At 51.6% G+C, this 26525-nt stretch overlaps 1 protein-coding gene across 1 annotated transcript in view; it reads right to left on the bottom strand.

Moving 5' to 3' along the window:
- EDAR (ectodysplasin A receptor) overlaps nucleotides 1-5619 on the bottom strand; it is a 32578-nt gene extending 26959 nt beyond the window's left edge. The window contains exons 1-3 of the mRNA XM_080813992.1: nucleotides 5557-5619; nucleotides 4721-4843; nucleotides 3786-3967 (exon numbers count right to left, since the gene is read on the bottom strand). Coding sequence (XP_080670118.1) covers nucleotides 3786-3967; nucleotides 4721-4843; nucleotides 5557-5607 — 356 coding nt within the window. The 5' untranslated portion in view covers nucleotides 5608-5619. The remainder of the gene's footprint in view (nucleotides 1-3785; nucleotides 3968-4720; nucleotides 4844-5556) is intronic.
- Between the last annotated feature and the right edge of the window lie 20906 nt (nucleotides 5620-26525).

Genomic DNA, 26525 nt, shown 5'->3' with positions numbered 1-26525 from the left:
ACCCCCATGACCTCAGTCTGCAACTCCGATCCATGCTATCTATCTTCTAGTGAACTCTCAAATTTTTCCTCTCTCTCCGACTTCCAAGGCTCCCATCTGGCCCCAGTTCTCACAATGCCTCTGGGCTCCCTGTCTTCCCTACGCAGCACATTTTTCCTCGCTGTTGCCAAGAAGATTGTTCCAAGGTACTGCCCAATCGTGTCCTATCCCAGTTTAAATTCTGCATGGTGGCCTGCTTCAGCATCGAGCTAAAGACCAGTGTCTTCCGCATCATTTTCCAGAGCCATTTTCTCTCTGGCCGCCGCCTCCCCTTGCTGGTTTCTCCATACCTCCATGGCTGCACCTTCCATGTCCCCACAGGGACCCTCATCTTCACATCCCACCAGGTTTCTTGCCCCTTTGAGCTTTGCCCTGAACCTCTTGGAGAGCTCTGTCCTAGTTCTTAGCCTGACCAACTCCACCATCCCAAGGTCACCCTAAGAAGTCTTCGGAGACCCCTCCCGACCCACCTCCCTAACCATGAAGGGAGGGGTCCTTCCTGGACTTCTAGAACACATGTGCATCCACTGTACTACGCTGGGGTCACTGATTTCCTTGTCTCACTCTCTCACAGAAATGAGGAACCATGTCTTTCCTCTTGGCCTCACAAGCACTGACATGGTAGGCTCTTAGCTCACGAGTTTACTAAAGCAGATGCAGGAGCAGTTAGGCTAGGCTGTGAAGGTCAGGTCAGCTCCTCACACTGAGGGGCTCTCAGATAAGTGAGGATTTTGAAAAGAGGATTATTTGCTTTCCAAAGTGAGCATGGCAAGTGTGCATGCTTTTCCTTGGCATACCTATAGTTACTCCATGAAACTCTGTCTTTCTTTCCTGAATTATGGGTCTGTACCAGTAAGAATTAGTGATGATGGGGCACCTGGGTGGCTCAGTGGGTTAAGCCTCTGCCTTTGGCTCAGGTCATGATCTCAGGGTCCTGGGATCAAGCCCCGCATCGGGCTCTCTGCTCAATGGGAAGCCTGCTTCTCCGTCTCTCTGCCTGCCTCTCTGCCTACTTGTGGTCTCTCTCTGTCAAATAAATAAATAAAATATTAAAAAAAAAAAGAATTAGTGATGATGACGTTCCAGGAAGCACACAGGTTCTCAGTACCCACCTAATGGGAAGACCACACTCAATTTCTCTCCTTTAAGCACAGCATCTGTGCAGCAGAGTCTCTCAATGGATGTTTGTACCATTCATTGGGTGGGAATGCCTAGCTTCTGCTTCCTCTAACATGTTCCTTTTGGTGAAGCCCCCACTAATGCAATAACCTCAACAACCAAATTAAAGACTGTCAGCTATAGAACTTTTATTTTTATCATATTCTTTAAGAGAACCGTCTAATATCTTCCCTAGGTATAGCTATCTGCTTTTTTTGCATATTGAAAAATAAGGCTCCACAATAAGGTTCCCTGCTTTCTTTATTCATTTGACCGATGTGTTTGAATCACATGCTGTGTCAGGGACACTGACATGGGGTTATCAAACAGATATTTGGAAATGTGGGTCTGTAGCTCTGGAGGTAGGTCTGAACTGAAGATAGAACACTGGAGAGGGTAGGGGTGGGGGATGGTCACCAGTAGAAAGATAGTGGGGAGGCCATGGGAATCAATGCTTCTCTGTAACAAATTTGAACTAAGATTTGTAAGATCTCATTTTAAAGAGTTATTCACTTCCAATCTATTCTTAGGTTGGTGGGTCTTTCTGCCTTCTTCATATTTCCTTTTTCTTACACTAATGCCTCGTGTTCTTATTTGAATATATCCTTCTTACTTTCTTTCTTCTCTTAATTCAGTACAGTGATCTGGAAAGATATGGTGCACAAAATGGGTTTTTTCAAAGTATAGTGTGCTATTCAAAATGCCACTACTACCATGACCACCATCACCTCTATTATCACCACGGCCATCATCACCACCACTGCCTCCATCATCAGCACCTCCATCATCACTACTACTGATTCCATCATCAGCACCATCTCCTCCCTCCTCACCACCACTGCCTCCATCATCAGCACCTCTGTCATCACCATCACCACCTCGATCATCACCACCACTGCCTCCATCATCACCACCATCACCTCCATCATCAGCACCATCAACTCCATCATCACCACTGCTGCCTCCATCATCACCACCATCACCTCCATCATCACCACAACCACCTCCATCATCAGCACCATCAACTCCATCATCACCACCGCCGCCTCCATTATCACCACCATCACCTCCATCATCACCACCACTGCCTCCATCATCAGCACCTCTATCATCACCATCACCACCTTGATCATTACCACCACTGCCTCCGTCGTCACCACCATCACCTCCATCATCACCACCACCACCCCCATCATCACCACCATCACCTCCATCATCACCACCATCACCTCCATCATCAGCACCTCTATCATCACTATCACCACCTCCATCATCACCACCTCCATCATCACCACCTCCATCATCACCATCACCACCTCCATCATCAGCACGTCCACTGCTTCCATCATCACCAGTCTCCAACACCACCATCACCTCCATCACTACCATCATCACCTCCATCATCACTACAACTGCTCCCATCACCACTATCACCACCTCCATCATCACCATCACCACCTCCATCATCAGCACCATCACTTTCATCACCATCACCATCACCACCTCCATTATCAGCACCATCACCTTCATCATCATCACCATCACCACCTCCATTATCAGCACCATCTCCTCCATCATCATCACCACTGCCTCCATCATCAGCACCTCTATTATCACCATCACCACCTCGATCATCACCACCACTGCCTCCATCGTCACCACCATCACCTCCATCATCACCACCACCACCTCCATCATCACTACCTCTATTATCATCATCACCACCTCCATCATCAACACCTCCACTGCTTCCATCATCACCATTGTCTCCATCACCACCATCACCTCTATCACCACCATCATCACCTTCATCATCGCTACCACCACCACCATCTCTACCTCATCTATCTCCTCTACTACCACACTGTAGCCTTTGTCACGGTTTTGTTTTTATCTGTAGCCCTTGCAAGCACTGTGCTGTGTGGCCACTAGAGGGAGGCAGCAGCAAGAGCCAAGGCTTGGTAGATCCTTGGTGTCAAGCCTGCGCTTCCCTCTTCCAGGCGGAACTTGGTAATGTGTCCTGCTTGTCAGAAGGAAGAGTTTATCTTTCTTTCAAGCTAGTTACATTTTCATTTTGCTTTTTTGGGAAAACTTTTGATACATAACAGAATTGTGGTGGAATTATAGCTACCAAACAATTCACATATTCCTATTAATCACTTTTACCGTCAGATTTTTCCAGAATACCAAAAACACTGGATTTATACAGTGTATTATACTGTTTATTAATTTTCTTTTCTTCAAAGCATTCCACATGTGTTATCTTAAGGTATTTAACAAATTTGTTTGATTTGGGTTGTCAGAAGATATTATCGTGATTCTGGCTAACATCCAGTTAAGAGACATGGAAGCTGAGCCTGGGTGGGCTGCCCATCCTCTTAGGTGGCAGGACTGGCCATTCCAGACCCCAGGCTTCCTGACTCCAGACAGGTGCCCCCTCCCTGTGGACCCGCCCCCTGTAGAGCAAGTGGGAGTGATACTACACTGTGGCCAGAGGCGCTCATGTTCCCTGGGGCCTCACCAATGGGACATTCGGGCCTTTCAGCAGGACGCATCCTGGGGGGAGGCCTAGCAGTGGCCATGCTTACCCAGGGAGACACGGCCCGCACTCAGCATCATTCTCCATGTCCCCCGGCGTCAGCACGGTGGCCCGGAAGAAGCCCTCGCAGTCCTTGTGGCGCCTGCATATCTGGTAGCCTCCTTTGGAGAACTTCTCTGCTGGGCAGGGGACACAGCCATAGTCCTCGTCTTTGGTGCCGTAGCCGCAGGACTGGCCAAGGAACAGGACAGAGGAACACAGGTGAGTATGCCAGCCGCACCTGCCATGACCGGACCTGCGGTCCTTGGGGGCACTGGCACACCAGGCATGCTGGGCACACTGGTTGCTTCCAGAAGCTTCTCTTGCTGGGCTTTGGTTTCCTGACCTGTCCTAACTGCAAACCCCCCGTGCTCCAACTCTGAGGTCCTTTCCCCAGTGCTCCTGGGCTTCAGACGTTGCCCCGCTCCCCGGGTCCCTGAATAGATTCGGCCAGCTGAGGGGATGCCCTGCCAGTGACACAGCCTGTGGCTTCTGACATTCTCAGCTTTCTACGACAACCCTGAACGCTGATGCTGGGGGCCTTTCTCTAGGCTGAACACCAAGCTGAGCCTCTCCCACAGGAGAGGGAGACGCCGTGCTCAGGAGTCAGTGTGCAGCTACTGCGGGACATCAGTCATGCCTCCCGTTCAGACGCCCTGAAATCCATCTGATCCAGGTACATTAGGGAAGTGATTGTCCTCTAAAATAAATTGACACAGCTCCTGAGAAATCTGTCACAATTCCCGACTCTCTCTGTCGCCAGGGATGCGCCATTCCTGGGCTCACTGCTGCTTAAACCCTTTAACCGGGGCGTCTGAGGCCCATAGGCAACCGGCCTGATTTAGCTTGGGGACCACACATAGAGCCATACACACGCGCCGGTGACATCCGCCGTGTGACAGAGGACAGCTGCCCGGGCCCCAGGGTGGCTGTCAGGGGCCTTACCAGGTAGGGCTCCTCCCCTGGGCCACACTGCGGACACTCGTGGCACAGCCCCGTAGTCTGGTTGTAGTACTCGTTCTCGCCGCAGTTGGAGTACTCTGCTCTGGCCGAGCACAGCAGTGACACCTGCCATGAGAGAGGGTGTCTTTCCAGCCTCTGTGCCTCCTTGGAGACACACACGCTTCCTCGGGGGAGCACCCTGAGCAGGTGCTGCAGGGGAAGGAGCCTGGGTGGGGTCACCTGGGGCTCGGGTCCCTCTAACTGCAGCCACTACACAGGGCAGGCTACCCCGCTTCCTGTCAGCTGGCCTCACTGCGGGTCCCCCTCACCCATCCATCAAAACTCCATCTCATCTTCGACGCCTGTTCCAAACTCCCCTCACCCACCAACTCTTGCTTCCACCCTCCCCAAGGTCATGGAGGAGGCGGCCTTCTTCCCAGAGCCTCTGGAACAGTGGATTTCTGTCACGTGCAGCCCCTTCTCTGCAAGAAGCCTGGGTCTCTCCTGGCGGTGGGGCCACAGGCGTGGTGCTCACCGACAGGCGTTGGGTTGCGTATATTGCAACACAAAGAAACATTTAAGGACCTTTCTCTACGCGGAACCCTAGAAAGGGAGCCACCAAGCAGTCTAATCTGAAGGGGGTTTGCACCCTCAGCAGAGCCCAGCAAAGGGGCTGCTAGCAGGTTCCATCCCACTGCACAGCTGCGCAGACTGACACGGAAGAGGCCGAGGAACCGGCTTCCAGTAGGCTGGCAGGCAGAGGGGCTCCCCAACCCCCCCCCCCAACTCGGGCCTCCTCCGGGGCACTGTGGGTGCTCACAGCGGGAGGGTGCACTTACCACCAGCACAGGGAGCCACGGCACACGGTTGCAGCCTCCTGCGCAGGCCATCTGCTCCCACCGCTTTGCCTGTAAGACACACTTCATAGCACCCAGGGGCCTGCATGGCCTGGCCACAGCCTAGCCCCCATCCTCAGTCCAGTGGCCGCCACCATGTCCCACCGGGGATGAGGGGTCTCCCCGAAAGCGGGGCAGGAAGCAAATACAATGTAAAAGCAAAGGTGGATTTTAAGCTGAGGCCCAGGCCCCTTGGGCTGACTCCATCCTTGGCCCTGCCAAGATCACACCCATCCCAGGGAGGAAAGACCAGAGAGCGTCGAGGGCCCATCATGGAAGACAGTGACCAAAGGGCAGTGACCAAATGTTCACCCACACACAGAGTCTGAAGAAGCCTGGTCTTACACAGAGCGTAAAGGGGGGGGGTCCCAGCAGGCCCCAGTCCTCCTGCTCCGGGAGACAGTGCCAGGACTCAGGGTCTGGCCCGGCCCCATCGCACTCCACTGCCAGCCCTGCTGCCAGGTTCCTCCTCTCCCTGTTGAGAAGAGGCCGTGGTCGAAGTGGTTAAGAGTGCACGAGTCCGACCACTTAATTTTATAGCCAAGACCATGGAAGACCATTGGGTGTAGTGACCCGTTCAAGGCCACACAGCCACTTATGGACAGAGGGTGATTATGGTCCAGGTGTTCAGGTGCTTGATTTGAAGGAGGAGGTATTGTTTGTCACCTCTCCATCGTGAGGATGGGAGGCCTATGTTTCTAACCAAAAGCAGTTTTACCTGGGAGCCTGCCTGTACAAAGATAAGAGACGGGCTCGTGGGAGGGCTCATGTCCCTCAGTGGCCACTGCTGGTTCACTGCTGTCTTGCTTTGACACTGGGGGTGAATTCCAGATAAAACAGCATGCCCTCTTCTAATGGCTAGGTTGTGTGAGGAACCTTCCAGAATAAACCATGGACTCAGACAGGAGTCAGACCCCCCAAGAACATTTACCCTCTAAGCCCTCTATCTGGGTGAGCCGTGTCTGCTCATGGAAACCCATAATTCCCAATACCACACAAAAAGGACTGTGCAGGATAGCTCAAAGCAGGAGACCTGACGAATGGGGAAATTCACTCTTGTTTCTGGAGAAAAGCCCTGACTTTTGCTCTTCAATACAGTATCTTTTTTTTCTAAGCATTTTATTTATTTATTTATTTTAATTTATGAAAGACATAGAGAGAGAGAAGGGGCAGAGGGAGAGAATATCCAAGCAGATTCCCATGGAATGTGGAGACTCAGGGCCCCATCCCATAAGCCATGAGACCATGACCTGAGCTGAATCCAGGAGTCACACCCTTACCCGACTGAGCCATCCAGGCCTCCTCCCTTGGAGTGATATCCACTGAATTTTCAATGAAGACTTTTTTGGCAGGGGTGAAATAGAGTTGGGGTGACTACGGACCAAGGAGGGTTATGGGGAAGTCTCCCTTTCCATAAGGTTCTTAGCTTCAGAATGATGTACAAGCGTATGGGTGAACTCTGTGATCAGAAAAAAAGGCAGTAAAGACATTTCACTTTGGGAGGAAGCATCTGATTGCTCTGAGAACCGGCTGAGGAGGATGTGGGGAGGGTGATTCCAGAGACAGAGGACCCATTGGAGATCCTGGGGAATGGGCAGTGCCCTGGGGGTTTGGATCTTTCCCCTGCTTACCTTTAAGATGTTCTCACAGGTGGGTAACATCAGGGGGCCTTTTGGAAGGGTTAGGTTTCCAATAATTCTTGACACAAAAGCTGCTTTTTCTCCCTGCTAGCATGCTTGCTATTTTGCAATTCAGTGCCACATTTACGTTTGAAACACACTAAATGGACTGAGGCAAGATTAAAGCACCCAGCCACCCCAGCAGTGAACTTCTGGGTGTTTTCCTTCTAGCAATGGAGCAAGCTGGGGCAGGCAGGGAGGGAGGCAGAGGGAGGCCTGACCTGCAGTCCCGCCAGGAGGGAGGGTACGGCGCAAACAAAAGAACCAGCTCTCTGCCGGACTGACAGCCTGGCCCTTGTTTTGGAATGGGGGGTAGCAGAAAGGAGAGCAGGCAGCGGGGCCAGAAGCCCTCCCCAGGAGAGCTGCAGCCCTGGAGGCCTTCCAAGAACAATGCTAAGGGTTTCTAATTTAATTGACTTCTAATTATAGCTGAGTCTGGGAGGGCTTCCCTGTAAACATAGAGAAAGGGCTGGGCTGGGTGCACCTTAGTGTCAACCTGGAGCATTTATTGAGAGGCTCGTTTAGGAGGTTTCCAGGCAAACCCAAGAAGACAGGAAAGAAAAAAAAAAAAATACACAAGGGGAAACAAAGTCTGTGGGGTCGGGTGCATTTCTGGCATGTCTACCAGTTCTCCAAGAAGGTGATTGGGCTGGGGGAGGAAAGGTTAGGGTTAGGTTAGGTTTTCATTAGGTTAGGGTTTCATTTCCAAGGCCTGTCTTCCCCTGGAGACGCAGCTCTGCCCTCGGGAGCCAGCCTGGCCTGGGAACAGAGGGGCCCAAGCTGCTCCCAGAATTCACCTCTTGCTTGTCTTTCCTTGAGGGATTCCTAGTGCCCCGAGGAGGGCAGTATCTTAGCCTGTGGGCTGTCAGAGATACGAACGGAAGTAGCTGAGCCTAGACTCCCACAGTGATGGAGACACGCAGGCGGCAGCGAGACAAGGCTCTGGCTTCACGGCACAGCTGTCTAGCTGCCGGGCGCCCTGTTCAGGGGGCTGCAGGGGAATCCACCACCACCCCCCAGTCTGGGAAGGACACTTGCCTTGTCTCCTGGCCTCATCTTTGCAGCCTCGTGCCTGTGGCCATTTTTGTGACAGCACAGAGACCTGGGACCAGGTGAGCACTTTGCAGAAAAGCGTGGCCCACCCGACCCTTGTTCATGGCTTCCCCTGCCTCCCACGGACTGTAACATTCCTTCCTCAGTACTATTTCCTCCTAGAACAACAATACAACTGCAACCGTGAAAACGACAGCTGGTGACTGTGGACCTCTGACCCCTGACCGGGCACCACTCTGGCTTAACCCTCACCACGCCCCCACCCTCACCGCATGAGCTCTCAATCAGGGTTAGGGGAGAACAGGCTGGAACCGTGGCCCACGTGGAGGGACGAGTGCTGCTGGGATTACTGGCACGTTTCGTTTCCTCTCCCTCTGAGACTTCAGCCTGCAGCCTCAGATCTGCCGTTAACCAAAGAGGACAAAAAAGGGTGGTGATTCAGAGCAAGGGCTGAATCACATCTTGGCATGCTGTGTAGCCACTCAGTGCCTCAGTTATATAGAACTTATCCATGAAATGGGCATAAGAGGAATGCCTACCTCATGTGGGGGAGGAAGGCAGGCCTGACTATTCCTGAACTTGAACTTGGCCTCTCCTGCTGTGACTACCACCTCAGCTCCAGCTGGACATTTACCGCACAGATCTTCCCTATAACATCCTCACTTTGTGGCAAGACTTGGGCTGACACCAAGGAGGCTGACTCTGGAGACCTGGGGCTGGGAGGAGTGTGGTTGGGCACCTGGTTCGAAGTGCTCCAGGGAGAGCTTGGGGCTTAGCACAAAACCAGAAGGTTCAGGGTAGCTGGCAGAGGTTCGGGCCTTGGGAAGCTTGTGGTCTGTTAACCTGGAGGGTTGGATGCAGCTGAGACACATCAACTCTGAGGTGTCGTTCTCATAGCATTCCAAACTATGAAGCCTTTCCAATCGGGGCCAGTTCTGGGCTGGAGGTGGAGGACTCACAGAATGAGGCCCACCTCCTGCCCTCCAGGTGACTGGGGAGTGAGGGGGCCAGACGGTCACCCACAGCTTCTGGCCTGGAAGTCTACGAAGCTCGGGGGCAGCCTGTGGTATGCAGGGCAGGAAGGGCCTGATTTATCCTGTTGGGCTATTTCAGCGATAGACCCTCACCTATGGCCATTTCAGCCACTGACTGACACTACCCACGGAGACCACTGACTAGAAAGAAGCTATGGTGGGCAGGCGGCCTGCTCCTTTGGAAGCACCTGACCCATTCTTGGGGAGATCAGGGCAGCCAAAGTCTCACAAAGGTCTTGAAGGGCAGAGTTTGCATGGAAAGAGGTAGGAAAAAGGTCTCCCAGAAAGTAGGAGGAGGGGGCCCCACGTGGCTGGAGGCAAAACCACGGCTGGACCAGAGGGGTAAGCACAAGGTCAGAGGAAGTCCAGGGGCTGTCAAGGGCCTCGTGCACAGGCTGAGCAAGGCAGTGACAGAGTGGCAAGCTCGCCCTCCCACTGCGGTGCCAGAAGGAGCCAGTCTGGCAAGAAGTGCGTGTCACAGTGCCACCCAACACACACACACACACACACACACACATCACTAAGTCACGTGAAACAATGGTACCCTTAATGCACACATTGGACTGTGATCTAGTCCATCCTATTATCTCCTTCCACGGGAACAATGGCGGTAGCTGCAGCCCACGAAAATGACTGGGGAAACCACCACGTGTAATCCGAAAACCACTGGTCTAGATGAAGACAAGGCAGGAGGGCGGAAGCCTGCAAGGAGCTGATGGTGGCCCGATCTCAGGGGGAGCCATGGGGTGGAAAGGAGGGCCTGGAGGGTCCAGGACTTAAGGAGACAGGTTGTCAGAGGGGACAGAGCATCGAGGCTGGCCCACATCTCTGCTCAGCTCCTGGGTGCGCAGGAGGTGTGTGAGGCTCCTACTGAACAGGAATGGGGGCAGACGGGAGGTGTTACAAATGTGAACCCATTGAAAAGCCTGGAGGGCCTCCAAGAGGAGGCAGCCTCTGGCAGCTCACATGTGTGTTGAGCTTGGGAGAAAGATCTGAGCAAGGGAGAGTTATGGCTGTCACAGTGTGGGTTTTAATAGGCTGTCCCTCGCTGTCATGTGGCCAAGGACCTGTTCATGAGAAAAGGCCCTGGTCTGGGCCTTGGGGAGGGGTGGAGCGTGAAACAGAGGAGCCCCTGTCCTCGGGAGCCTTCCTTTCTCTGGATAGAAAAGCTCCAGGCTGGAGACCACTGGATCACTCCCTCCACTCCAGGAGCCTTTCTGGAACTCCGGAGAAAGCCCAGGTTCCCACAGATGAGGAGGCACAACCCTCTGTGCCTATGGGGAGGGAAACCAGGGACCAACAGACACCACAGCTGGCAAAACGATATGAATGCTTGCAACTTTTCTGTAAGTTGGAAATGATTTCAAGATAAAAAGGAAAGAAAGGACGCCACATTCCAACACATAGCTTCACCTCGACCGCAGTTAACGGAGAGCTGAAGGAAAGTCTTGATTGTTTGGAAATAAATTGCTCCATGGCCAGTCTTCCAGAGAAGACAAGAAATGAGGCCTGTGCCTGTAGTTGCACTACAGAAAGAGAGAGGCCGTGGGGACTCGCGGAGCTGCAGGCTCCCTGGGGGGGCCTCACTGGTCCCTGCAGCCCAAGGACCCCGGCACTGGGTCCCCATCTGGGCAGAGGGTGCAGGGATTGTACATGCTGGATGGACGGTGCTGACCTGCTGCCTAGGGCCTCTCTAGTATCACACCCTGTGCTCACTCACTCCCTGAGGCCAGGGGTGCTTGCTGGTGGTGTCAGCACACAGTATCCACCGTCCTCCTTGCTAACACCTCCTGAGGGCTAAGTACCTCCCAGACAGTAGGCTGGGCACTTTAGCCTGCATTAGCCACCTAATCCCCACCACTGCGGAGCCAGTAGGGACTTCTATAACTCCGTTTGCTCAGGCAGAAACCAAGGCGCAGAGAGGCTGTGTAACTTGCCCACGGTTGCATAGCAGTGGGGCAGAGCCAGGATTTGAACCGGCATAGTCTGTCCCCACAATCTGCTCCCACTGCTTGCTACTGCCCCCCTGGATGTAAGCAAACACAGTCCAGGCTACCCGCGATGTAGACAAATATCTTTTTATTCTATAAAGATTTTATTTATTTATTTGATGGAGAGAGAGATCATAAGTAGGCAGAGGCAGGCAGAGAGAGAAGGAAGCAGGCTCCCCACTGAGTGGAGAGCCAGATGTGGGGCTCGATCCCAGGACCTTGAGATCATGACCTGAGCTGAAGGCAGAGGTTTAACCCACTGAGCCACCCAGGTGCCCCGAATATCTTTTTATTCCAAGGGAATAACAAGGTCCACAGGACTGTGGTCTCCCATGGGGGCCGGTCTCAGGTTTTGTTTTCTTGGTCTCTTGGTAGTCCTATGACCCCAAGGGGCAGCACACATTCTCCTCCATGAAAATGGAGGAATTGGGCTCCCTTTCCAACTGAGGGATTGCTATGAGGAATGCAGGAGACCCCAAGTGTGGCAGGGCTTAGTGACTTGGAAACACCACTAAGGGAAAAGCGGATGATGTTCTTAGCATGGACCGCTGTGTGGCTGCAGCTCAGACTGCGGGAGGGGATTTGACCTTCTTAGGTCTGAGTGGCTTAGAAAGAGCAAGAATGTCTTTTTCTTTCACAGCATTTGGCAGTTTCACACACTCTGTCCCCCACTGGCTCCTAGAAGCGGCCTTAGACTGTTGGTTCCCGTGTTCCAAGAGCGGCAGGTCAGGAAGGTTATGTGGGTGGTCTTCTCAGGAGATGACATCCTGTCTCTCTTTCTCAGAAGCTCCCTGTGGTATTCCCACCCTTTGATAAGGCCACAGGGCTAGCAGAAGGATTCTGCGTGCTTGTGTGGAAGGATTATGGGCACCTGTCTTGCCTCGAGGACCGGATAACTGGCAGGACCTGTGAGGTATGGGGAAACACAGTCTTTGAAAGCCTTCGGGGGTGGAAGAGGCTGCCCATGGACCTCAGGCCATGGCCATCTCACCCTTGGACGTGAGCAGAGTGGGAACAGCTTTCCCTTCACACAGCCACATGCAGACTGGACCTTTCCTCTGAGTCTCAGGCTGGACTGGATAGTCAGGTAAGGCTGAAATAAGGTAAAATACACCAAAAGTCATATCCATCCAGCCTTGCTGCCCCCCTTCCCAGGGGGACGGTCTCTGGGGCCACAGGAGCAGCACCCTGGGAGCTGGGTGGAAATGCCCAGTCTCAGGCCCCTGGAGGACCTGCTGCTTCAGGATCTGCTTTCCAGCCACATTCGGGGGTTGAGGGGGCGGGGAATGGGGGCGGGTCTGTATGCACCTGAAAGCTTGAGGAGTGCAGCTCTAAGGACCTCCACTAACTTTTTACTCAGGCCTTGTTTGATTTGTCCTTGCAGACCCAGGCAAGGGCTTCTTCTGGGTCTCTCTCTCCTTTAATTCTGATGCTCTCCCAAGGAACAAATGCTGTCTTTGGCCTCACCCCACCCTGTACTAGACATGGGGACTCACTTGTGTGCTTTCTTAGTCATATTCATTTATCGTTTATGCAAGAGCAACTGTGAGCTGCTCCTGTGTGACAGACACCTGGGGACTGTGACAGACAGACAAGGGCCCTGGCCCAGGACATCTTTGTCTGCCCAGGAGATAGACATAGGACACACAATTACACACAGGATGTCAGGCCACTTCTTACATTTCTAAGGGCCACTCCATCAGGTTCATTCCGGGCTATAATGGGGTCCAGGGTGGGCCACCCCCACATATGCCACTTTGGCATATTATTTTGAATTTAAGTTACTCAAGAAACAGCTGGTGCAAGAAGGGCACTTTGACCCTCCTTTGTGCCCCTGAAAGCAGAGACAAAGCTCCCCAGTGAAAGGTGCCCTCCCTGCACAGGTGGAGACATCCTTATTGCCAGAGGTGGGAATTCAGGGCCGAGAAGGCAGAATAAACAAATCCTTTACTTGTTTACCAGCCCAAGTCCAAAATTTCCTTGTCTTGTCCGTTCGTCCCTCATGTACATTTCCGTCTAAAAGGTACAAAGTTGCTTGCTTTGGCTACTTGAGTCTCCTGTTTTTATGGGCTCCTACAGGTACCAAATTAAATTTGTTTTTCCCCTGTTCGTCTGTCTTTTGTCAACTTAATGATAAGACCAGCCAAAGAACCGAGAAAGGAGGAGAGTAGAAATTCTCCTCCCCTACAACAGTTTGCCCTTGGGATGACCTTCACCCTCAGAAGGCTGGCTCTGCCTCAGCAGACACTTGTCATCACAGCTGCCTCCAGGTCGCTGGCAGGCACCATGGCAGGAAGGAGGCCATGCTCCGTATTAGCTGTCACCTTTGAAACAGACAGTCACGGCTGGGGCCAACAGACAGTTGAGTCTCGTGGCTTCACCTTCTTGATCCAGTAGGGCCAGCCCTGGAATGTGAAGATGCTCCTTCTTTCTGAAAGGCTGCTTCTCTTCTGGGAAGGTGGTATAAACCACACAGCCACACCTTAGGCACTGCCCGCCCTGAATCCTTGGGAGGGGGCAGAGGCCATGGGGCTGGGGAAGCCTTTGCAGGAATGAGGGCTTCCAAGTTACCTTTCAAAGCATGAGGGTCAGTTTGGGCCCCTTCCTTCCCTCCCACAGGCTCACCTGCCAGAGAATTCTCAGAAGGTGGTGCTAGCCGATTATGTCCCCTCATCCTCATCCAGCAGCAGCGACTGGGGACAGAGGTCCCACTAGTCTCCCACGGCGCAGTGCTGTCCTTTCGGACCACATTGCGGGGTGGGGAATGGGAGACAGAGACGGCAGGGTCTGTGGTTGGCCCACCCTGGTCCTCTGCACAAGTGCTTTGTGGAGAGGCGAGGTGCTAGCAGCCGCCTGTGTTCTGGGGAGGCGGTTCCGTGCTCCCTGCCCACCCAACACTACCCTCTCCTCCCTGGCCTCCCACACTCTCCCCTCCCGCAGAAGGCTGCCCCGGGGGGAAGGCTGCTGGTGGCCTCCTCCCCACACATCCACAGGATTCTTTTGCTCCCCAGACTCCCCAGAAGGCCTCCACTTCCCACCAACAGAGACAGACCTTCGCTCACCCTCCAGGAGCCTGTGGAGGTCATTATCAGAGCAGCTGAAAACATTTCCATTTGATGTGATTTATTGCTTTCAGGAAGCGCCCCCTCCCGCCCCAGTTGGATAGTGCTAATTAGTGCTGGATTGTGAAGAGCTTAACTCATTGTCTTTCACTTCTGTTTCAGTCAAGTCTGTCTCACTGGAAGGACCTGGAAGATGTCCTGGGACAGGCCATCCCAAATCAGCAGGGGACTGGGGCCTTGCGGGCACACTGGCATAGGGCGGACCCGAGCTTGCCGTCTTGAACTTCTTTGTAATTTTTAAAGGTGGGGCACCCCATTTACATTTTGCACGGCCCTGCAAGTTCAATGGCCTGTCCTGTTCTTGGCCTCTCTGGCCGGGCAGGCAAGGCTGTCACACAGGGCCTGCTGCTGGACACCATCCCGCCCCAGGGAAGTGCAGCCAGGGATCAGGAAGAGCACAAGAAAAGGGGCAGAGGCACTAAAGCCTTGCCAAGGCCTACAGGCCCCTCATTGCCTCCTGGGACTCAGGAATGCAATCCCAGAGGGGCCGAGAAGGAAGGCTCAGAGAAATTCCTGCAGTGCAGTTCGTCAGGGTATCTTAGAGCTTTAAATCACAACACAAGAGGATGTTAAAGGGCAGTCTTCATTCTTTTTTTTTTTTTTTTTTTTTTAAGATTTTATTTACTTGAGAGAGAAAGACAGAGCATGAGCAGGGGGGAAGGGTTGGACGGAGAGGGAGAAGCAGACTCCCCTGCTGAGCAGGGAGTCCGATGCGGGGCTCGATCCCAGGACCCTGGGATCATGACCTGAGCTGAAAGCAGACGCTAAACCCATTGAGCCTCCCAGGCGCCCCAAGGCCAGTCTCCATGCTTGACCACTGCAGTGAGAAGCTTCTATCCAGAGCTCCTTGGTGGAGGTTTCAGGATCATGGCAGGTTAGCTGAGCTTTACCAACATCTCCGGGGTAGGGACAGTGTCCATGCGTTGTCTCAAGGATATAATTCCGATTGAAAACATAGACACATCATATATGTGTATATACACGTACATACACATATGTATCCATACGTGTGTGTATATACATAACAATATTTTTACTAAGGTCAAAGATCTTTCCATGTCTGTTAGAGGCACTGTGCTCAGGTGCCAGCCAGCTGCACCCACTAGAATTTACTCTGGGATAATTCTAGGGCTCCAGCTTTTGCCTCTCGTGTCAGCCTGTGGGATCTTGGAGTGGGGCCGTTGGGGGCTTTCATCATAAGATGATCATTTCATGCCTTTTGTACTCTAAAACGATTAATAGGGCACAGGGTTGATGGGTTCTCAAGGAGAAGCAGGACGAGTTACCCTGGTTTCCCCAAGTTTTGGGGGCAGGTGGGGTGATACATAGGAAGGGTGGGAAGAAAGTGGAAAGGGGCAGGGGGCCGGCTGAGCAGCCACTGGTAGGAAGGCCAGAGGAAGTCTACCTACTCTGCTGACAAGTCACAGACAGGGCCCCCCACAGAAGACCTGGCAGCTGGGATAACCCGCTGGGTTAAACCCTTGGGTGGCGCTTTCCCACAGGATATTGGCAAAGGCTCTGGTGCTCTGAGCTGAAGGTTGAAAATGAGAGCCCCTACGTTTTGTTTTTCAGTTTTAATCAAAATAATACTCAGAAAATAGACACTCTTGCACAGATAGGATGGACGTAACACACGAAACATTTATTTCAGACTACTTTTAGCTTTTCCCTTTGAAGGATCATTACTAATACAAATAAGCACGTCAAACTATTTCATATTCTGTGGGAATCATTAGCTCTTCAGCAGCAGAATCCGGGAAGGCAGCAAAGAGCAAGGAAAACCAGGATTTGGGGGCATTTCTGTTCACATCGCATCTTTCTGTGTGACTCACCCGTTCCTGTCAGTTTTCATTTTCCTACAGAAAAACCAGCACTGATGGTAATTGTTTATGAAGTGCTCTAGACAGCCATGGCCCGAGAACGCTCCCTAAACACCAAAATTATTATTGTTGTTTGTCAGACGAGGCCCCGGCTTCTCTGAATACTAATTACATCATTCAGCAGGTGCATCTGCGTTTGTGCAGGGAGAGCTGGGGCTGGAGCCCAAAGAGGAGGGGAGCTCTCTCCTGCATTTGGGACAGGATGTGGTGCTTGGATGCTTCTGCAGTCCTGATGGCTCACTCATGAAGATAATGTGGCCAGCAAATATCCATCGGGAAAGTTCAGAGGGAGAGCAATTATCCTTACCCGGAGCTCCTGCTGTAAAGATATGTGCTCACAGTTTCATTTCTTTTTCATTTAGTGCCTCAGAGCTGAACGGATCTTGTAGAAGAGATAAAGCCAGGTGAAGCTTTAAAAAGAGTGCCTATTTTATTGCCTTATCAAAATCAGCAGAAGGCATTTTGAGGGTGAAATCAGGGAGGTTATTGTAACTCCAGTCCATTGCTTTAAATGACACAACGAAGATTTTCTAGGGCTCTTATATAAACGTATAAATAAAATTTTGCTGGGACGTAATAACAGCCACTCTCCAGCGCCTCAATAGGCATGCCATCCATCCTTCCATCTGTCCATCTGTCCTTCCATCCGTCCATCCATCCATCCGTCTCCCCAGCCTTCCGTACATGCAATAGTTTTTGGACAACTACTCCAGACCGGGCTGAATAAACAAACTAGCATAGTCCCCACGCCAGGGGTGCCACATGAAGGAGGCACAGTGGGATGGACACGCGTGGAGGTGAGGGATGGGGGCAGCAGGAGCAGGGGACCAGTGGGGGAGTCGGAAGCCTGCACAGACCGGGGAAGGGCTGCTGGGCGGCCGGGGGTAGTCTAGCATCACAACAGCCAGGGACAGGGCAAGGAGGGAGGATGGGTGTGGCCTGAGGTCTGGGCAGGGTGTGCTCCACTGGGGCCACTGAGAGCTGCAGAGCACTCCCTCCGGGTCACCGCTCTGTCCCCTTCTCTAAGCAACAGAGAGGTGCGTCACTTCCTAACCTGATTTCTGGAGAAATCAAGAACTCCTCCTTTTCTGGCAAGAGGTTACTGTGCTGGGTTCTCTCTCAGCTCAGTGGCTTCGTTTCTTTGCTCCCAGCAGCTCGGCGATATCTGGAAAGCAAAGCTTTCAGGCCGCCCTGTCACTCCCGAATCCAGCCATTCTCCCTGGGTCCGGGTCCACTAGAGAACAGGGCTCTGGCCGGGGTCGGGCAGTGAGGCCTGACGCACGGACTTATCAGAAGCACCTGATTTTACCCAACAGCACAAGAAAGACGAGAACATAAAAAAACAATCACTGGAAGACACACCTCGAGAATCCTAAGCCATGTCAGCCAAGTAAGAGACATTAATTTGACGGTGAAGATATCCTTTAAGTAAAGGAAGTTGACGGAGATAAACCACTTATTGGCACTGGGATCAATAGATCTTAAATTAGCTACAAAGCTGTGGCAAGCAATGAGGCAAGAAGGATCCAAAAATTGTTGCTATTATTATTTGCCCCCGAGGGGCCCTCAGACAGCCTGCTGCTCTCTGAGGATGGTTATTGTAGGTAATTGAGACGGCTCCCACTTGGGTGGCGGAGGCCGGGGCAGGGGGGCCTCCCAGACGGCTGTCTGAGAGGAAAGGTGAGCTGAGGGTGTGCGGAAGGCAGGCGAAGGGCAGGCGCTCGTCAGTGCCTGCACCCCTCCGCCCCGCACCCTCAATCTGCTCTATGCTTCACGCCTCTCTTTGAAGTCTGAGCCCAGAGAGACGAGACGGCCCCCTGGCGCGGAGGCCTTTGCACTCTGGGCTCTCAGGAGGCCCTGAGCCTCAGACAGACGCTGGCAATGGAGGTGGTCAGGGCTTCTAGTCTCTTCATTGTCTGTAGCCAAAGCGCAACAGCATCGTCACGCAACGTGCGTGTGGAGTGAGGCTCAGAGCGAGAGAAGGGTGGCTTCTGAGGCGGTGAGCCCTGTCACCGCACGTGTGCAGTGTGCCGCACGCTTATGGCCACCTGTGGGTGGGCACATCCAAGGGGGGACAGTTCAGCGTGACTGAAGCCATGTCTCAGAGTCCACGAGTTTCCTAAGAGCCGCTGGCTTACTGTTCTGGTTATGGGTACGTACTTCTAGGTTCTTATCACCAAGACTGTGCTTTAAAAAACAATCAGCTTTACTGATGTGTAATTAACTCACAGTAAAACCCACAGGCTTCCCATGTGCAGCGCGGTGACTCTGAGGCCATGAATGCCGTGTACGCTGTGTAACCACCACCCAGTTGTGACACCGACGGTCCCATCGCTTCTAGAAGGTCTTGGTGAAGCCTGTTGTCATCTGCCGACCCCGCTGGGCCAGTTTCGAAAGGAAGGGTTGGTTCTGCTTGTTTGAGCTGTCACGGGAGTGCAGCCATGCCACACGCATTCTCTGTATCTGGCTCCTTCCACTGAACGTAATTCCTTGCTTCCTCCAGGTGTGGGAGTCCCTAGTTTGTTCCTTCGCTGGGAAATAGTCTAGGTACTGATATACCACCACGTTTATTCATTCACTAGTCTGATTTCTTTTTGCTCAGCGTACATTTTAGAAGTGGTTTTCGGTTGTCTCCTGGATGGCGCATCTGCAGTGAGTGACCTAAATATGAGGCAGGTTCCCAGCATGCATGCTCCGGGGCCTGGTCTAAGTCTATTCTAGATGCTCCCAGAAGAGGACTTTCATTTGCGTCTAGTCACAGAGCCGTCTGGAAGGAACCACCCCACAGCTTCCAAACTGCTTCTACTGACCTGCTCCCTTTGAAGGGCTCCCCTCCATCCCTTGCCCTGGCCACCCACAGCCCCGCTGATGGCTGCCACAGAGAGGGAGCACGCCGGAGGTGAGGGTTCACTGATGAGACCTGCAGGCCCCTCCCACACCAGCTCGAGTGTGGCCAAAAGCGAAGGAGAAGAAAAATGATAGCATTTGCCCAGAGCTAATCTAGCGATGCTTTCCGGTCACTTCGGAAAGATTGCTGGTATAGTACTGAAGACAATGGCCTGTTGGCCACCATAAATAGTCATCCTCAACAACATTCTTCTGTCCTGTGATGCTTTTATGGTCACACATGGAACCAGCTTAGAGAAGAAGCAAACACGGTTCGTGCATGTGGTCCTCACTTCCAAGGACGCTGTGGTCCTGGGGACCTGAGCGGCTGGGAATGTGTGTGTCCAGGGAGGTGGAAGCAGGGCTACGTGCTGGGTGTGGGGAAATCAGCGGCACAACTCCAACTCTGCTGCAAGGCAAGGTCCCCCTCTCGAAGGTTCCTTTCCAGCTGGAGAAAGCAGGGGCCTTTTCTGTGTCCGATGAAAACCCGGGGAGTGCCTGAGAGGAAGGTTTCTTCAGGCACCGTGTTTTGGGAATGGAGCCCTCAGGTGTGTTTGTTGCAGGCAGATGTCCTCTCAGCCTATTGGGAGTATTTATGGAGGGCGTACCCAGCGCCAGGCCCTGTTCATACACACACTCTTGTTTAATCCTCTGAACACTGCAAGGTAGGTCTTCACTATTCCCCCATTTAACTCGGGAGCCAACAGAGGCTCAGAGAGGTTGAGTCACTCGCCTGAGGCCACACAGACCAAGGCTGGAGAGCTGGGCACAAACCCAGACTTGCTCCACTTCCCACCATTCTGCTCATCCTGGGAACAGGGGAGCCACAGAGAGAGCTGCGGAGAGAGCAGGGAGGGGACAGGGTGAGAGGGGCAAGTCAGGACAGGAGCCCAGGGTCAGTGCAATGTGAATGGAGACCTGTGAGAGCCGGACAGTCCTCCAGGAGGCGCTGCCCCCACAGCCTCGCTGAGTGGGTCTGTTGTTGGGAGTGGGGCTCTGTACCCCCTCCCACAGGGGGCCTTTGAAGACTCCTGCAGCCTCCGGCTTCCAGCCTTCCAGCGATAGCTTCCTGTTATCTCCTCTCCCCTTTCAACACTGCGCCAGCGCCGCGGCTGCTTCACTCCTGGGCACACACGCTGTGGACTCCCATGAAGAGTCTGTGCCCCGAGAACCTGGGGAGGCCGGCTCTAACACAACCCACGGGCAGCAACACAGACATTCTCACGTGCCCGGGCTTTGAAGTCAGAGTTTGTTTGTTTGTTCCCAAGCCCATGGATCTCTCCCTGCTCTTAGTCCTGGCATCAGCCGCACCTCCTGCCTTAGTCTCCTGACGTGGAAATGGCCCAGTGCAGGTGGCATTTCCGCAGGCGGCTGACCTGGATGCAGGGCCAGGAACGCGCTCTCGGTGCCCCTCCGAGAGGCCCTTTCGCCTGCATTGGAGTCCCAGCACGAAGCAAGCAACTTGTACACTTGGATCCTTCCTGTCAAACTCAAGGTCTTGTTCTACCGGTTTGAAAGAGGATTCTTTTTTTTTTTTTTTTTAATGTTCTGTGTTCAAGCACAGTAACGGGCAAGCCTTGGGGAGGGCGAGCTAAGGAAGGCGCCCTGTGGGTTCATTGGAGCCCCCCAGAGATGGATCCGCTCTGACAAGCCTTCGGGGAGACAGAGGAGTCCCTGGGGCGGAGACTGAAGCCCCTTCTCCATGGCTTCCTTCCCTCCTCACGCGGCTAGGGTGTGCATGAATGTGACACAGACTGTGCTGTCACCACTTCCCCGTCTTGCTCCCACCCTGCGCCTCTCTTCAAAGAGGAGGAGCTGGAGTCACTGTATCCTTTTTAGAAAGTGACTGAAGGTAGTGCGTTGCCCTAGCCCAGACAGGTAGTGACTAGTCTGGATGACCCAGGACCCACGTGAGGAGAGCCACCACAGGCTGGGGAGTGCTTGCTTTCAGAAGGAGATCTTCCCAGCCTAGACTGTGGCGTGTTTTCCTTAGCTGGGGCATGGAAGGAGAGCGGCAGGAGTCGGCCCTTGCTCTGAGCGTCCCGGCTGCTGCTGTCTGCTCTCCAGGCCTGGGAGACGGGCTAGTGGGCTCCCTTCTGAGTGTGCGCACGGAGTGTGCCCTGCACTGTGCCCCAGGCCCCGTGGGACAAGGGTGGCCACCAGCCAGCTCAGCAGTCCCAGACCTGGGCTGAGCGCAGTGGCCTGGCTGGATCCGCCACAGGCGGCGCTATTTCCCATGAGCCACAGCCCCGTGCTCTTTTTTTTTTTTTTTATTATTTTTTATTTTTTTATTTTTTTAATTTATTTTCAGCATAACAGTATTCATTGTTTTTTCACCACACCCAGTGCTCCATGCAATCTGTGCCCTCCCTAATACCCACCACCTGGTTCCCCCAACCTCCCACCCCCCCTCCCCTTCAAAACCCTCAGGTTGTTTTTCAGAGTCTGTAGTCTCTCATGGTTCACCTCCCCTTCCAATTTCCCTCAACTCCCTTCTCCTCTCCATCTCCCCTTGTCCTCTATATTATTTGTTATGCTCCACAAATAAGTGAAACCATATGATACTTGACTCTCTCTGTTTGACTTATTTCACTCAGCATAATCTCTTCCAGTCCTGTCCATGTTGCTACAAAAGTTGGGTATTCGTCCTTTCTGATGGAGGCATAATACTCCATAGTGTATATGGACCACATCTTCCTTATCCATTCATCCGTTGAAGGGCATCTTGGTTCTTTCCACAGTTTGGTGACCGTGGCCATTGCTGCTATAAACATTGGGGTCCAGATGGCCCTTCTTTTCACTACATCTGTATCTTTGGGGTAAATACCCAGTAGTGCAATTGCAGGGTCGTAGGGAAGCTCTATTTTTAATTTCCTGAGGAATCTCCACACTGTTCTCCAAAGTGGCTGCACCAGTTTGCATTCCCACCAACAGTGTAAGAGGGTTCCCCTTTCTCCACATCCTCTCCAACACACGTTGTTTCCTGTCTTGCTAATTTTGGCCATTCTAACTGGTGTAAGGTGGTATCTCAATGTGGTTTTGATTTGAATTTCCCTGATGGCTAGTGATAATGAACATTTTTTCATGTGTCTGGTAGCCATTTGTATGTCTTCATTGGAGAAGTGTCTGTTCATATCTTCTGCCCATTTTTTAATATGATTGTCTGTTTTGTGTGTGTTGAGTTTGAGGAGTTCTTTATAGATCCTGGATATCAACCTTTTGTCTGTACTGTCATTTGCAAATATCTTCTCCCATTCCGTGGGTTGCCTCTTTGTTTTGTTGACTGTTTCTTTTGCTGTGCAGAAGCTTTTGATCTTGATGAAGTCCCAAAAGTTCATTTTCGCTTTTGTTTCCTTCGCCTTTGGAGACATATCTTGAAAGAAGTTGCTGTGGCTGATATCAAAGAGGTTACTGCCTATTTTCTCCTCGAGGATTCTGATGGATTCCTGTCTCACGTTGAGGTCTTTTATCCATTTCGAGTTTATCTTTGTGTACGGTGTAAGAGAATGGTTGAGTTTCATTCTTCTACAAATGGCTGTCCAGTTTTCCCAGCACCATTTATTGAAGAGACTGTCTTTTTTCCACTGGATATTTTTTCCTGTTTTGTCGAAGATTATTTGACCATAGAGTTGAGGGTCCATATCTGGGCTCTCTACTCTGTTCCATTGGTCCATGTGTCTGTTTTTATGCCAGTACCATGCTGTCTTGGTGATCACAGCTTTGTAATAAAGCTTGAAATCAGGTAACATGATGCCGCCAGTTTTATTTTTGTTTTTCAACATTTCCTTAGCAATTCGGGGTCACAACTAACACCAAGAAAGTAGAAACAATCATCAGAAGTTATTATCAACAGTTATATGCCAATAAGCTAAGCAACCCAGATGAAATGGATGCATTCCTGGAAAACTATAAACTCCCAAAATTGAACCAGGAAGAAATTGACAACCTGAATAGACCGATATCTAGTAACGAGATTGAAGCAGTGATCAAAAACCTCCCAAAAAACAAGAGCCCAGGACCTGACGGATTCCCTGGGGAATTCTATCAAACTTTCAAAGAAGAAATAATACCTATTCTCCTGAAGCTGTTTCAAAAAATTGAAGCAGAAGGAAAACTTCCAGACCCTTTTTATGAAGCCAGCATTACCCTGATCCCCAAACCAGGCAAAGACCCTACCAAAAAGGAGAATTTCAGACCAATATCACTGATGAATATGGATGCCAAGATTCTCAACAAGATCCTAGCAAACAGGATCCAACAGCACATTAAAAAGATTATCCACCATGACCAGGTGGGATTCATCCCTGGGTTACAAGGATGGTTCAACATTCGCAAATCAATCAATGTGATAGAACAAATCAATAAGAGAAGAGAGAAGAACCACATGATCCTCTCAATTGATGCAGAAAAAGCTTTTGACAAAATCCAGCATCCGTTCCTGATTAAAAAGCTTCAAAATATAGGGATAGAGGGAACATTCCTGAACCTCATCAAATCTATCTATGAAAGACCCACAGCAGATATCATCCTCAATGGGAAAAAGCTTGTAGCCTTCCCATTGAGATCAGGAACACGACAAGGATGCCCACTCTCACCACTCTTGTTCAACATTGTATTAGAAGTCCTAGCAACAGCAATCAGACAACAAAGAGAAATAAAAGGTATCCAAATTGGCAAGGAAGAAGTCAAACTCTCTCTCTTCACAGATGACATGATTCTTTATATGGAAAACCCGAAAGACTCCACCCCCAAACTACTAGAACTCATACAGCAATTCAGTAATGTGGCAGGATCCAAAGTCAATGTCCAGAAATCAGTGGCTTTCTTATACACTAATAATGAAAATACAGAAAGGCAAATTAGAGAATCGATTCCATTTAGTATAGCACCAAGAACCATAAGATACCTCGGAATAAACCTAACCAAAGAGGTTAAAGATCTGTACTCGAGGAACTACAGAACACTCCTAAAAGAAATTGAAGACACAAAAAGATGGAAGACCATTCCATGCTCTTGGATCGGAAGAATAAACATTGCTAAAATGTCTATACTACCCAGAGCAATCTATACTTTTAATGCCATTCCAATCAAAATTCCACCAGTATTTTTCAAAGAGCTGGAGCAAATAATCCTAAAATTTGTATGGAATCAGAAGAGAGCCCTGTGCTCTTGATGGAGGGTAAGCTCCCTGCGCCTCAGTCACCTTACGTCTGAAATGGTGGGGACACAGCGCTGCCTGCCTGCCCGCTTCTCTGATGAAAGATGAGATGCTCTTATGCAGAAGCGTCCTGATGTGAAGGCTCCATGCAGGTACTTACTCAGGAGTGTGCACAAGCAAGCACCGCCCAGCTATAGAGGAGCAAGCCCTCCTCTGTTCCATGGGAATGGTATTTTCTCTGAGAAAAGTAAAACAGACTGACCAAGCCTGAAAGATATTGGCCATGGAGCCCACACTGTTGCCTTTAACCTGAGACAGCTGTTACGCTGTGAAGCAGGGTCTCCTGCTGGGGAGGACGACAGGTTGGGGAGGATCAGAGCACTCACACACTCAGTAGACCTCAGTGAAGACATGCTGAGCTCAGTGCTGGGTTAGGATGGGCGCAGACACCCACACCCCTGGGGCGCTGCCCGGAGCAGGCACTGGTCCAGTTGCCACATCAGCCCACGAGGTGGTCCTGCCGGGGTTGCCACCGTGTAGATGAGGCAACTGTAGCACCGTGCACAACTGGACCTTCCTGAAGTCACACGGTTGGGCTGAGTGGCCGAGCCAGACACCTGGCTGCAGAGGCCACACTCTTACCCCACAGACAAGGAATGTGGACCCAACCTTGAGGAGCTGACATCTGGGGAAGCACAGGGCCCATGGTGGCTCTGCTTATTTATAAGTTCTGCCATTTCCCCTAGTAGGAAGAGGCGAGGGTTTCCAGGATCACCATGGTATATGAATTTGGTGATTTCAGGAAATTGCACCCTGCCTTCTAAACCAGAAAGTGCATGAGTGCAGTTCATAGCTTTCCGACCTGGGGAAAGCCTCAGAAGCTGTGACTGCATCCACCAAGCTGCCTCACTGTCTGTGCCGAGGGGACAGGAGTCCTCATGAAGGACGAATGGCTGTGTGGCCATTAGCCAAACCAAGGCAGTGTGTGTGGCTGAGCCCTCCCGAGCCCACTCCCCATTCTTGCTCTAGTGGAGCTCTCTGTTTATTCCAGGGGCTGATAAGGAATGTTATGCCAACGAATCCAAGTACACAACAGTTAAAGGCACCTTTTATTAGGTGTTTCATTACATATTTCACTACTTTGGCAGTCTGAATGCTATTTATTCCCATGCCAACAGCCCTAAGATGATGCCAAAGGATTTGGAATTAGAGTATGCTGGTATTAAAATGTAAAAAAACATGTTTAAAGCCTGGAAACCTGGTAATTAGAAAGAAATATTAAATTCTTAAATAGTGAGAATGTCTCTTGAGTTTTTAGGGGAGCTAATTAGAGGTCGGGGTAGAAAGAATATACTTGGTTTATTTGGACCACCAATGTTTTACATGTCAGCCACCAAGAGTGCCAGGAAAAAGAACCTTGAATGATTTAAAAATAAAAATACAGCTAATAAAAATGATCTATATGTATTTTAAAATGGCGTGGATCCCAAAGGGAGAAACCAAATATGGTAGACATATGAAATGGAATACTAGTTTGCATTATAAAAGGAGGAAACTGACGTGTGCCATACAGCTGAAGGATACCACGCCAAGCTAGCCACCAAAGACCAAACACCAGGTGACTCCACTGATGTGAGGTCTCTCGAATCGCCCGATGGAGACAGACCGAAGGATGGTGGTTGCCAGGGACTGGACGAGCGGGGATGGGGAGCTGGTGGGTCATGGGGACAGAGTTTCAGGCGGGGAAGATGGAAGAGTTCCAGAGATGGGGGGTGGTGAAGGCTGCTTTGTAGAGCTTTGCAAGACAGAGTTTTGGAGATGCCGGCGCGGGCCGGTGTGTGGGCCTATGAGTCTGCCTACTTGTGATGGTCTGTGAGGACAGCTGCTCTCCTGCGTGGTACCTGTGTCCCCTCGGAGGGCAGCAGGCCATACCCACATGTAAGTACAGCTGTATGGCTAAGCCCCCGGTAAGGGTGAGCAGAGAGAAAGGGAGGAGAAGGGCCATTTAAAAGGCCTTGTCTGCCTGGCTTCATGGGGCAGGCAGGAAGAGTATGATGTGAGAAGGTTTTGAAGAGGAGAGGGGTGGGAATAGAGAATAAAAGCTTAAAA

Source organism: Martes martes (genome assembly GCF_963455335.1).
Source record: "Martes martes genome assembly, chromosome: 9".
Classification (NCBI taxonomy): domain Eukaryota; kingdom Metazoa; phylum Chordata; class Mammalia; order Carnivora; family Mustelidae; genus Martes; species Martes martes.
The sequence above is the reverse complement of the archived record's forward strand: the minus strand, read 5'-3'. Positions and strand labels throughout refer to the sequence as shown.